Source organism: Rattus norvegicus, chromosome 4, assembly GCF_036323735.1.
Source record: "Rattus norvegicus strain BN/NHsdMcwi chromosome 4, GRCr8, whole genome shotgun sequence".
In the NCBI taxonomy this organism is placed as follows: domain Eukaryota; kingdom Metazoa; phylum Chordata; class Mammalia; order Rodentia; family Muridae; genus Rattus; species Rattus norvegicus.
In genome coordinates this window covers 122,469,229-122,481,258 of record NC_086022.1, presented here as the reverse complement: position 1 = coordinate 122,481,258, position 12,030 = coordinate 122,469,229, and the positions used below count along the sequence as shown (strand labels likewise).

At 46.6% G+C, this 12,030-nt stretch overlaps 1 protein-coding gene across 3 annotated transcripts in view; it reads left to right on the top strand.

Annotated features, from left to right (window-relative positions):
* Window positions 1–8,209: 8,209 nt before the first annotated feature.
* Window positions 8,210–12,030, top strand: part of Eefsec (eukaryotic elongation factor, selenocysteine-tRNA-specific) — a 196,143-nt gene continuing 192,322 nt past the window's right edge. Inside the window, exon 1 of one of the 3 annotated variants that reach the window (NM_001109249.1) lies at window positions 8,210–8,526. In NM_001109249.1, coding sequence (NP_001102719.1) covers window positions 8,253–8,526 — 274 coding nt within the window. In that variant the 5' untranslated portion in view covers window positions 8,210–8,252. The remainder of the gene's footprint in view (window positions 8,527–12,030) is intronic. The other 2 variants (NM_001398914.1, XM_039108166.2) reach the window with 2 other exon arrangements.

Sequence of the window (12,030 nt, the reverse complement as noted above, 5' to 3'; positions counted from 1 at the left end):
GCTAAGAATCTCATTCTTGACACCTTTACTTGATTGGGACTACAATTAAACTGCAGAGAAATCTGGGTGCCACCATGGCTGGTTTATGTGGTGCTGCGCATAGAGCCCAGGGTCCCATGAATGCTAGGTAAACACTCTACCAAATGACCTCTAGGTCCCAGGCTCTTGAGGTTTGGTCTGTTACTGTTATTGTAATGCTAATTCTGTACCCTGAGGTCTGAGCCTACTAGTGACTTCTGTTTGCAAGCTTTTGTTGTACAAATCTTGTTCTTTGATTTAAAACTATTGGTTAAATAATATTGGCTACAGCCAATTACTGGAGGGATTAGAGGCAGGTGGGTTGGGAGTGACCTGGTGGGTGAAGAAAAGAGGGAGAAAGAGAAAGATGAAGGAGGAGAGAAAACTGCCATGAGGGGGTGGGGGCAGGGACAATGAGCACATGGCTAGGAGAAACAGCAAGTATCTGGGGTACACCTCTGGCCAGCAGTTAGAAGAGTAGATTGGGGTGACCCCCAATAATTGTCAAAGCCAAATAAAATAACCATAGTCTGAGTCTCATTTATTTGTAAGCTAGGCACGGATATGCCTAAATTGATTGTATTACACCTCTGCCCTGGAGTTTTTAGGAGAAAAATACGTAGGATGGTACGATGAAGCCCCCAGACCCATCAAACAACTCAACAGTAATCAGCTCACAGTGACACACATTCTTCTTCTTTTCAGTTTCTAGTTTGGGTAGCTTTTAATTCTCACGACTTCGAATATATCATAATAGGGGCTGAAGAGATGGCCCCACGGTTAAGGGCACTGACTCCTCTCACAGAGGAGAGCTTGCAGTGAGGTGACTGGGAGCGCACGCACTTCCCAGCAACCCCATGGTGGTTGGCATCTCTCTATAATTCCAGTTCCAGTAGATATGCCTGTTCTGACCGCTGAAGGCATTGCACACATGCCGTACACGGAACACACACACCATACCGTACACTTAACATGCAGGCAAAACACTCATACACATAAAATAAAAATAAATAATTAATTTGCAAATACCCAAATATAGCATAATGACTTTTTTTTTTTTTTTTGGTTCTTTTTTTTTTTTTTCGGAGCTGGGGACCAGGGCCTTGCGCTTCCTAGGTAAGCGCTCTACCACTGAGCTAAATCCCCAGCCCCTAGCATAATGACTTTTAAGGTACATTTGATGTCTTTACAGTATGTTGCTAGCATAGACAAAGGAGACAGAAATACTCTACTAGAACATGTCTTTGTGTGAAGACGTCTTCCCTTGGGGGCAAAAGAGACAGGCTGGGGCATGCAAAGCTCCTAGAGTCTTGAAGCACCATTCAAAGCTCGTGGTGACCGTTTGCTGGTCTGTGGCCCTGGGCTGGCCATGTGTCTAGATCCCACAAAGGAGGGACACTTTGCTGATGCCACAACACACATTTCAGTGTGCTGAGACCCTCTTTCCTGGGGGTCTCCTGGCCTTCACCTCTGAGCAGCTCTCTTGAAGTGATCCTACACTGCATTCCGGAAGGCCACACTGTCATGGTCAGGGCTAGTGAGCAAGCAGCTTCTCCTTCCTAACCTCACACCTGCTGCTTCTGTCCCAAATGATCCCTCTGTCAGTCTTTCTCAGTGTCCCTTTGCCCCACTTCACTGTCCCTTCTGAAAGAGCCCTCAGCCCTCAACCATATCATCTGTGGGGATTGAGTGAGGATGGACCCACAGATTTATAGGTTCGAATGCTTGGTCACCCGGGAGTGGCACTATTTCAAAGGAATAGTGGACACATACATTCCATAGGCAAACACACACACACAACACACACACAACACACAACACACACACAACACACACACACACACTTGACATAAAAATAAGTAAATCTAAAAACCAAAAACTAGGGTTGGGGATTTGGCTCAGTGGTAGAGCACTTGCCTAGCAAGCGCAAGGCCCTGGGTACGGTCCCCAGCTCCAAAAACAAAACAAAACAAAACAAAACACCCAAAAACTAAAAAAAGAAAAGAAAAGAAAGAAAGCAAAAAAAGAGAAAGGAATAGTGATGTCTTATTGGAGGAAATGTGTTAATGAGGGTAGGCTTTGAGGTTTCAAAATCTCGCCAAGCTCAGATTCTCTCTTCTGGATTCAAATTACCTCTCTATCACCATGTCTGCCTGCCTGCTGCCATGTTCCATGCCATGATGTTTTCTCGTATAAGTGTTGCCTTGGCCATGGTGTCTCTTCCCAGCAGTAGAACACGAAGGCATGGTCTTTCTCATTTACTTCGTTTAAACCGTTTACTCCCCTCATCTGCTGCTGTATCTCCAGCATAACAGCATATGAGAGTAGATGTTAGTATTTGTCAGGAAACCAAGAAAATACATGGGGGCATGATGGTACATGCCTTTAGTTCCAGCACATCCACCAGTAGGTGGATTTCTCAGTTCAAGGCCAGCCTGGTCTACAAAGCAAATTCCAGGACACTCGGGGCTATACAGAGAAACCCTGTCTCGAGAAACCAAACCAAACCAAAACAACAACAATAACAACACAGCCACCACCAAACCCAAAAACAAGAAAATGAAGTAATAAGACTTAAATGTGAATAATGATTTAAATTCAGGATTGCACCTTTCGCCTTTCTGTCACTCTAACAGACTGCCTTGGATAATCGACTTAGGAAGCAGGAAGTTCTGGTTTCGACTGGCAGTTGTGGAGGTTTCCATCCATGGTCAGTTGGCCCCGTGACTACGGAGCTTTCAACGAGACAGCATGTTTCGGCAGGAGCTGGTGGCAAAGCAAGCTGTTTACCTCCTGCCTGTAGGTGAACTGAAGAGAGGAGGAAGGGGCTGCGGTCTCAAGGGCACAGCCCCAAGGACGTCACCTTCTCCAATAAGGTCCCATACAGCAAAGATTTTATCATCTAAGAATGTTCAGGCTGAGACCAAGCCTTTGGCACATGGGTCTTTGGGGAAGCTGCCCAATCTATAGCAAGGATCTCCTAAGGTCCCTTCATCATTCCACAGCCAACTAATCACAATGTCCTGGCAGTAGGAAATCTTTGTAAGTCCCATCCTCTTACCCAAAACTCCTAGGACCAAATACCCCAGAATTTACAATATTTTTAGATACAAGGGGAGATCCAGAGGGTAGTTATCTATTTCCCAAATGCCTCCCATGTGGCAGAGGGGCAACACCTTGTACTACCTCTGTATCTGCAGGAAGCATGGGTCCTGATAATCAGGCACAGCAGGACACGTTATGTTACCATAACAGCTTAGGAAGACACTTGTATTTTCAGAGCATTTTGGATTTTGGAAATATGGCTACAAGGCTGAAGAACTGACTGTTTTAAGGTTCGTATTGCCTTCCCTTCTTCCCAGTATCTATTATGAGCTGTTCGAAAGCACAGTACGTTTAAGAATTTAACACTGCACACCTGTCTTGGTGCTTTCCCCATAGCTACCACAAGGCCTTTGACAAAAGTGACTGAAGGAAGGAAGGGTTTGTTTTGGTTTACCGTGTGAGGGTACAGACCATCTTGGCAGGGAAGGCACTGCAGCATGGGGGTGTTGGTTACATTGCATCACAGGCCGAGAGGCGAATGCTTTGTCGCTCACTTTCCATAGTCTATTCAATCCTAGGCCTCAGCCCATGGAACAGTACAATTAAACCAGGCATGCAAAGGTGTGTCTCTCAGGTGATGCTAAATCCCACCCAGCAGACCGGATTGAGAAAGCTTCACATGGACTCTACCCATTCCATTTTACTAATTTACCTTACACATATACATCCCTAGACAGGGAGCCCCTGTCTAGGAAAGCACTTTACCATGAGCTCAGCCCCATCTCTGTTGCTCACTTGTGTTTTGCTTTGTTTTGATATGGAGTTTGAGTAGCTTGTCCAGGTTGAATTTGAACTCCTGGTTTCAAAGCCATCCTCTTCTTTAGCCTCCAAGGCCCTGGGACCACCAATGTGACCTGGGCATCTCTGGTACATTTTCTTTCTTTCTTTCTTTTTTTTTTTTTTTTTTTTCGGAGCTGGGGACCGAACCCAGGGCCTTGCGCTTGCTAGGCAAGTGCTCTAACACTGAGCTAAATCCCCAACCCATCTCTGGTACATTTTAAAGTGACAGAAGTAGCACTCTTCCTCCTGAGTACCCCAGCATACATGCCACCCCTGAACTCAACATTGGTTTTTAGGGATTTTTTTGAGGGGGGTGTATATAATTTCCATAAAATGCACAGATCTGAAGTGTATACTGTCTGCATGTTGATTATACATACACTGGTAAAATGTAAAGCTTTATTTTTTTTTTTTTGGTTCTTTTTTTCGGAGCTGGGGACCGAACCCAGGGCCTTGCGCTTCCTAGGCAAGCGCTCTACCACTGAGCTAAATCCCCAACCCATCTCTGGTACATTTTAAAGTGACAGAAGTAGCACTCTTCCTCCTGAGTACCCCAGCATACATGCCACCCCTGAACTCAACATTGGTTTTTAGGGATTTTTTTGAGGGGGGTGTATATAATTTCCATAAAATGCACAGATCTGAAGTGTATACTGTCTGCATGTTGATTATACATACACTGGTAAAATGTAAAGCTTTATTAAGACTCAGAATGTTCTAATTACCTCAGAAGAGGCCTTCAAGACTCCTAGTTAACTTCCAGTCTCCTCCTACGCTCAGAATCACCCTTAACACTGTGTAGGATTTTTCCACCCAAGATGGTTTTGCCTCTCTGACACAGTAAGTTTTAAATTCCTGTCTACTCCCTCCCCCCATTCTTAAACCTGCCTGCTAGCCCTTCTACTCTCCTGTCTCAGGTTGTCACAGCCATGCCTCCGAGTACTATTCCAGTTTAGGGGAGATGTTACCACCAAGAGGAGTCCACTCATGCTCATGGCTCATTCCCCCTCCACATTTGTACCCACCCCTTATAAATACCAGGTTCAGTGACTGCCCACTCCCTTCTCCCTGTTCTGTGGCAAGCACTGTTTCCCCTGAGGCCCAGAGTTATCCCAAAGATGTGTCATTACTTAGAAAGTCAACCCATGAGGGGTTGGAGAGATGGCTCTGTGGTTAAGAGCCCTCGTTGCTCTTGTGAAGGACCTGGGTTTGATTCCGACACCCATGTGGTGGCTCACAACCATCCAGAACTTCTGCTCCAGGGAAACTGATGCCTTCTGACCTCTGTGGACACCAAGAGTGCACAGGCTGCAGATATACATGCAGGTAAAATAGTCACGGGCATGTAATAAAGTATATGTAAAACATTTTAAAAATTAAACACATGGAGTTCATTATTGGGTCTGAGGTCAATATTACATTAAAGGTTTAAAAACTTAAGTTTGTTGTTGTGCACTCTGTGTGTAATGGGGAAGCACTCCGGTTCCCCATCTTGCTCTTGGTTTACTGAGACAAGGTGGATAGGACAGGTAACTCAAGTTGACCTCAGGCTTCTGCTTCTTGGGTGCTGGGGTTCCAGGCATGTGCCCTCAGGCCCAGCTCCTTTCACTACAGGTTAAATACACCTCACCTAAAACGCCCGGGACCGCAATGGAGAGTTAAGGTTTTCCCCTCATGGTTTAGACTGCTTACACACAGGTAATGTGATCTCTCGGAGGTAGGACCCAAGTCTGAAGGTGAAGTTCATTGTTTCCTCAGTCCTTTGTGTGTGGAGCCCGAGGCTCATTTTACAGGCTAGCTTCAGTGTTCTCATGTTTTGACTCTCTCCTGTCACACGAAGTCAGGTGTGGAATTTTCTACTTGTGGTATCATGTCAGAGCTGAGAGAGCTTCAGATTTTGTTGTATTTTGAACTTTTAGGTTAAAGATGCTTGGTTCTTACTGTTTGTCAGAATTTTATGTAGGTCAGAGGTGAGCAGTGAAGTTTACTGAAGCCAGGTCCCATTCGGCACATTTTGTTACTTGGAAGGTCCTCTAAAACTCTTGTGACCTGCCTCTAAGCTCCCTCCTAAAGATGCCCACTGCTTTATCATTGGGTTTTAAACAAACAAACAAACAAACAAACAAACAAACAAAGAGGGTAGTTTCCTATTTGGAAGATGAGAAAATGGAGACACAAATTTTGGGAGCACTAATTAATTCATATGAGGATCCCACCCTTGTGACCCATTTAGTTTTAATGACCCATTGGCCCATCTTCAAATGCTCTCACATGCACGGTGGGGGGGGGGTTGGCATCAAACCCTCGACACACAGACCTGTGGAGAATGCAATTCAGTCCATGGCAGGGATTCCAAGTGTAGATTCTTGATCCCTGGAGCCACTAGGGTTACTTCCTTCAAACACAAAAACCTGGCTCATTCCAGAGGCAAACTGACTGCCCAGTAGAAGTCAGAGAACTTTAAGCTTGGCCACCATCTGAGCAAAACTGCCACCATCTTCATGAGACCAGCCATGCCTACTCTCCAGAGTTGATCATGATTAGGCCTGTGGACTGATGACATCCGCTACTAGGAGGAATCCTCAGCTGGGTCACTGGATCCTAACCTGAGTGTCTGGCCACTCCTTCAAGCCATGTGCATTCAGTCCAGCCCTAATTGCATGTGGCCTCAGGACTTAAGGGAAGAGGTAGAATATATAGGTTAGCGTAGATTAGGAGGAATAAGGAGGGGAAACCATAGTTTATGACACGAGAAGACTTTCTAGTGCAGCTGCTCCGAGGTCATCAACACTCCTAACCTTTCACCCATATTTACAAGTAAGCCTAATAAACTCATCCCCGGTCATCTGTCATCTTACTGCCTCCCTCGTTTGTCCTTAGAACCTCAGGAAGAGGAGTAGAAGTCATTCACCTCTCCCCACGGAAGGGAGTTTTAGCAACAAAAGCTAAAGTAGTTGTCCACACTCTGAAGTCAGGGTTTGTGTCAGACTGCATTGTTGTGATGAAACACCTATACAGGCAAAGAAAGAGACTTTAGATTTACTGCGTGGTTTCAGAGATTCAGTGCACGGTCACTTGGGCTTGATCCCCCTAGCCTGTGGCAGCACAGTAGTATATCATCATGGTGACTGGAGAAAGTAGCAGTCTGACTGAACTACTCACTTCGTGATGGACAGGAAGCAGAAAATAGGGACAGGACTACTTCCTTCCGCTAAGCTTCACCTCACAAAATAGTCCATCAGCTGGGGCCCAAGCATTCAACACACAAGCTGGTGCAAACCAATTCACTTTCAAATCGCAACCCCTCGTGCCCTAGAAGAAGGAAGGATGCCAGCCCAGCATCCTCTCTGTGTCAGTGGCTAAAGCCAAGTCCTTTCCTCTCCCTTCACATGAGAGTAGTACCATTCAGCTCTCTAAATCCTCAGTTCTCCCCTGTGAGGTTCCGCGTATCTTCTTTTCCTCAGTTTTTACCCTTTGCCAGAGCAGCCACTTAGGTGTGTAGCCTCTTTCATGGTTCTAGACACCTTTCAATACCTGAAGGGACTTACAGAGGCTAGTTGTTGTAACAGTCACTGCACATTTCAAGTTCACACACAACAGTTAAGTTGCAGCTCCTCATGGTAGCCGAGACTCTAGAGTGAGGTTTTTGTCCCCTGACACTGAATCAACAAGGCCCTCTCCCATCTTTTCACAGTGCTTCCAGGTTTCTGATGGGCAGTTCTCAGTCTGCACTGGACTTCTGTGATAGTGCTTGAGGGGTCTTCCCTGAGCCTCACTAGGCTCCCTGCCTTCCCATCTCTGTACTTTCCAGATAGTCTCGCTTGGCCACTGGTCTTGAGTTTTACTCATTCCTGTTTTCACAGCCAATAATGTTAATCACCACATCCCAGGGAAGTGGATACAGTCCGCACTTAATAAAGGCTGACAGAAATGAATGGGCAGATGGATGAGTGTGTATCGATGAATGAAGGAAGGGATGTGTGGATAGGATGGTGTGTGGATGGATTGGGTGAGTGGAATGATGGAAGGAGGGAGGGAGGAAAGCATGAATGGATTTTTGGATGGATGGATGGATGGATAGCTGGGTGGGTGGATGGAAGGAGGGATCCCAATCTCAAACTGGCGAGATTAGGGATCTCAATCTCAAATTGTGCGGTGGGGAGCCGGATGATAGTAACCTCAGGTAGCAGTTAGGCTCTTGTCCCGTCCTGGGTGTGCTCTGTGGGCGCCCGAGGGCGGAAGCTTCCGTGCCGGAACCGGCGCGCTCGGCGCGGGTTGCGGGGGGGTGCGGCTTAGCAGGCGGACCGCGGGGCCGGCGATTAGGCGACCGCGTGAGTGGCGGCGACGGGATGGCGGGCCGGCGGGTAAATGTGAATGTGGGTGTGCTGGGTCATATCGATAGCGGCAAGACAGCGCTGGCGCGCGCGCTGAGCACTACGGCCTCCACCGCTGCCTTCGACAAGCAGCCGCAGAGCCGCGAGCGCGGCATAACGCTCGACCTGGGCTTCTCCTGTTTTGTGGTGCCGCTGCCGGGGGCTGAACCCGGGACTAGCGACACGCTGCTGCAGGTCACGCTGGTCGACTGTCCCGGGCACGCCTCCCTCATCCGGACCATCATTGGCGGTGAGCGAGGGCCGGGGCGGGAGCCGGGCTCGGGTCAGAGCTCGCGGGATGGTGGCCTGACAGCCTAGGCCTGGCCGCCAGCCCGGGAGGCTTGGGGGCTCGAAATCACAGCTCGCAGACGCGGACACAGTTCTCACCTACACTGTCGTGCAGCAAGATGCTTTGATAGAAAAAAGACCCGAAGAAACAAACCCTTGCAAAAAGGGTATACGCAAGCTTTAAAAAAAAAAAAAAAAAGTCACCACTCACCTGCCCTTTGGTCTCCTGGTTCTCTGTCCCAAACACTGCTCTCAGCTTTCTGTGTATGGATGGTTTCAGGAAACGTACACAAATACCGCAGACAATGTACAGAAATGAAAGATCCTGTTTTTTTTCTTCTTCTGTTGTAATACATGGGGTAGGTTGGGATAAGGAGTAGAGCCTAGTGCCTTGATAAGAGGCAAGTGCCTTAGGCTCTCTCAGGGTCTCACCCTCACTCCCACCCAACAAACCATCACTGTCTGTAGACTCTATATCTACACATAAAGTTCCTTTGTACTTTTGTACCAACATCTTCTTTTTTCTTTTTTCATTTTTTTTTTTTTTTGGAGCTGGGGACCGAACCCAGGGCCTTGCGCTTGCTAGGCAAGCGCTCTACCACTGAGCTAAATCCCCAACCCCTGTACCAATATCTTCTTGACTGACATAAGTGTGAAGTGGCTAAGGCAAAGGTTATATGTGTTTTCAGTCATGATGGGTACTGCTAAAATCTGCTCCTAGAATCTTTACCACTTAATTAGTCTTTAAATACAGGCCAATTGGGAATAGGACATTATAATAAAAGGCCTTGGTAACTAACCGTCTTTGCTCAACTTGACCCCTCCCATTCATCTACATGAAACTGTTCTTATGTCTCTTTAAATTCCTTTTGCAAACCCATTTAACTCTACTTGCCTGTTTGTAAGCACTCCGCACAAAGTGAGGCATGGCTGAGTCCACCTGCTTGCCCTCCAGTGACCCATTTCCTGCTTGCCCTCTTGCCCTGGGTTTCTTTCCACCCGTACTCTGTAAGCCTGCAAGCATGTATATGGGGCAGGCGGTTCATTAATCCCTGGTCATTCCAACTGTGTGATGAGTTAAGTTCCTCCGGCTTTGTGGCCTCTCTTTCTTCATGGGGCAGGCAGTCTGAAACTGTTGCCCTGTTTCACTGAAGTGGAAATGGAGGCTTACCTGCTAGGGTCACTGTCTTGCACAGTCTCTAGCCAGTCCAGGATTTACTCATTAAAGACTATCGAGGGCCACACAGTAAACAAACAAACTAAACTAAAAACTCCCACTAAATTCTGACTGGTCATATTCAAGTACATTTTAGGAAATGTATTATAAGCTAGTGTAAATCGGAGATAGAACATACAGGGTAGAAACTAGACAGTGGGGCTGGCGTGTCCCTCAGTGGTGGAATTCTTGCTTAGTGTGCAGGGTACTCCAGGTTCTATCTCCAGTATTGCAAAGAAGGAAAAAATACAGACTCTGACTTGTAATAACTTAATGGGTTTTTTTTTTTATTTTTGTGATGGTGTGTAAATGGTGCAAGTTCGGAAGAGTTTTGTCCTTTCCTGGTTAGTGACATAGTTAGTTCTCATGACACTGAACACTGCAGCAAGCTGCAGCTCCTAGTCAGCCATGAGGTCCAGAGCGCAAATCTCTGTGTACCCAACTCTGCAGCTCCTAGTCAGCCATGAGGTCCAGAGTGCAAATCTCTGTGTACCCAACTCTGGTTGATGAGCTGGCATGTCCAGAGTTTCTGTGTATTCGGTGCAGTTTTTAGCTTGCTATATTTTGAACCTACAATAATGAATGGTTTTGGATGCAGCCCAACTATAAGGGGAGAAACATCTAAAATCTAGGCCAGAGCATAAGGACAGACATTCTTTTAGAGGTGTACAGAATTGGGTTTGAAGATTTTTCCTTACTAGCTCTGTACCCTTTGAACCTTGCTCTGGATCTTACGTCACTAGTGAATAATGGTGACCATGCAGTTACTTTCTGGCACGGCTCTTCTCAAATATTTCTCTTCTTGGACAGACTTTTCAGGAAGTGTGTTTATTGTGTAGCTATTAAGGAAGTTGGGGCTTAGGAAAGCAGCTAGTCAGCTGGATTGTCAAAGCCTGACTGCCTCCCAAGCTGGAACCTTTCTATGGTAGCCCAGTTTCCTGAGTTCCTGCTCACCCCTTTCGATGTGTACATTTACATAGAACCTTTGTGTGGCAAAAACTGTAGGTGCTGTGTGAGATGAAATGGCTGCGGCCCAATGCTGGTGTTCTGATTGAGAGTGTATCACCATACAATGCTGGTGTTCTGATTGAGAGTGTACCACCATACAATGCTGGTGTTCTGATTGACAGTGTACCACCATACAATGCTGGTGTTCTGATTGACAGTGTATCACCATACAATGCTGGTGTTCTGATTGAGAGTGTACCACCATACAATGCTGGTGTTCTGATTGACAGTGTACCACCATACAATGCTGGTGTTCTGATTGACAGTGTATCACCATACAATGCTGGTGTTCTGATTGAGAGTGTACCACCATACAATGCTGGTGTTCTGATTGACAGTGTACCACCATACAATGCTGGTGTTCTGATTGACAGTGTACCACCATACAATGCTGGTGTTCTGATTGACAGTGTACCACCATACAATGCTGGTGTTCTGATTGACAGTGTACCACCATACAATGCTGGTGTTCTGATTGACAGTGTACCACCATACAAGGGGATTTGTGCTCTTGTAGCTGTTGTTGCTCTTCTTGCTTCATATCTTAAGAAAAGTACTTTCTGGTCTTTAAATGTGGCCAGACCTCGATGGAGTGATGAGACACTGTTCTTCCTTAAGGTCTCTTTACTACCTTCCTTCTTGGGGACCTGAAAAATGTAAATGTAGCGTTTCCTTTTGAAGAGACGCATGCACCTGTTTGGGTGCCTGCTGTGGCCCAGGCCTGTGGCCAGGACCTTGTGACTGGGCAGTGTCCTGTGGAGAAGCATCACTCTGGTTTTCAAATGAAGAGACAAGCCTGGCAGGTTAAATGCACAGGGCTGCTGCTGGAAGTCACCTCTCACTTGTCCTCAGGGTCTATTTAGTACTGTGCCTTGCCTTCTTTTTTTTTTTTTTTTTTTTTTTGGTTCTTTTTTTTTTTTTTTTTTCGGAGCTGGGGACCGAACCCAGGGCCTTGCGCTTCCTAGGCAAGCGCTCTACCACTGAGCTAAATCCCCAACCCCCGGTGCCTTGCCTTCTTGAACAGTCCAAATCTCGACAGTGTCGTTGGAATCTTGCCATTCACCCACTGCTGCCTGAACACTGGGTGGGGTCATTTTTAGGGTCTCATCAGATCATGTCAGTCCTTGCTTCTAGATTCCCAGTACTTTTTGTTTGGTTTGGTTTTTGAGGCAGGATCTGTTACCTCTGACTGTTCTGGACCTTGCCAGATAGACTAGGCAAGCCTAAAACTCCTAGAGATCC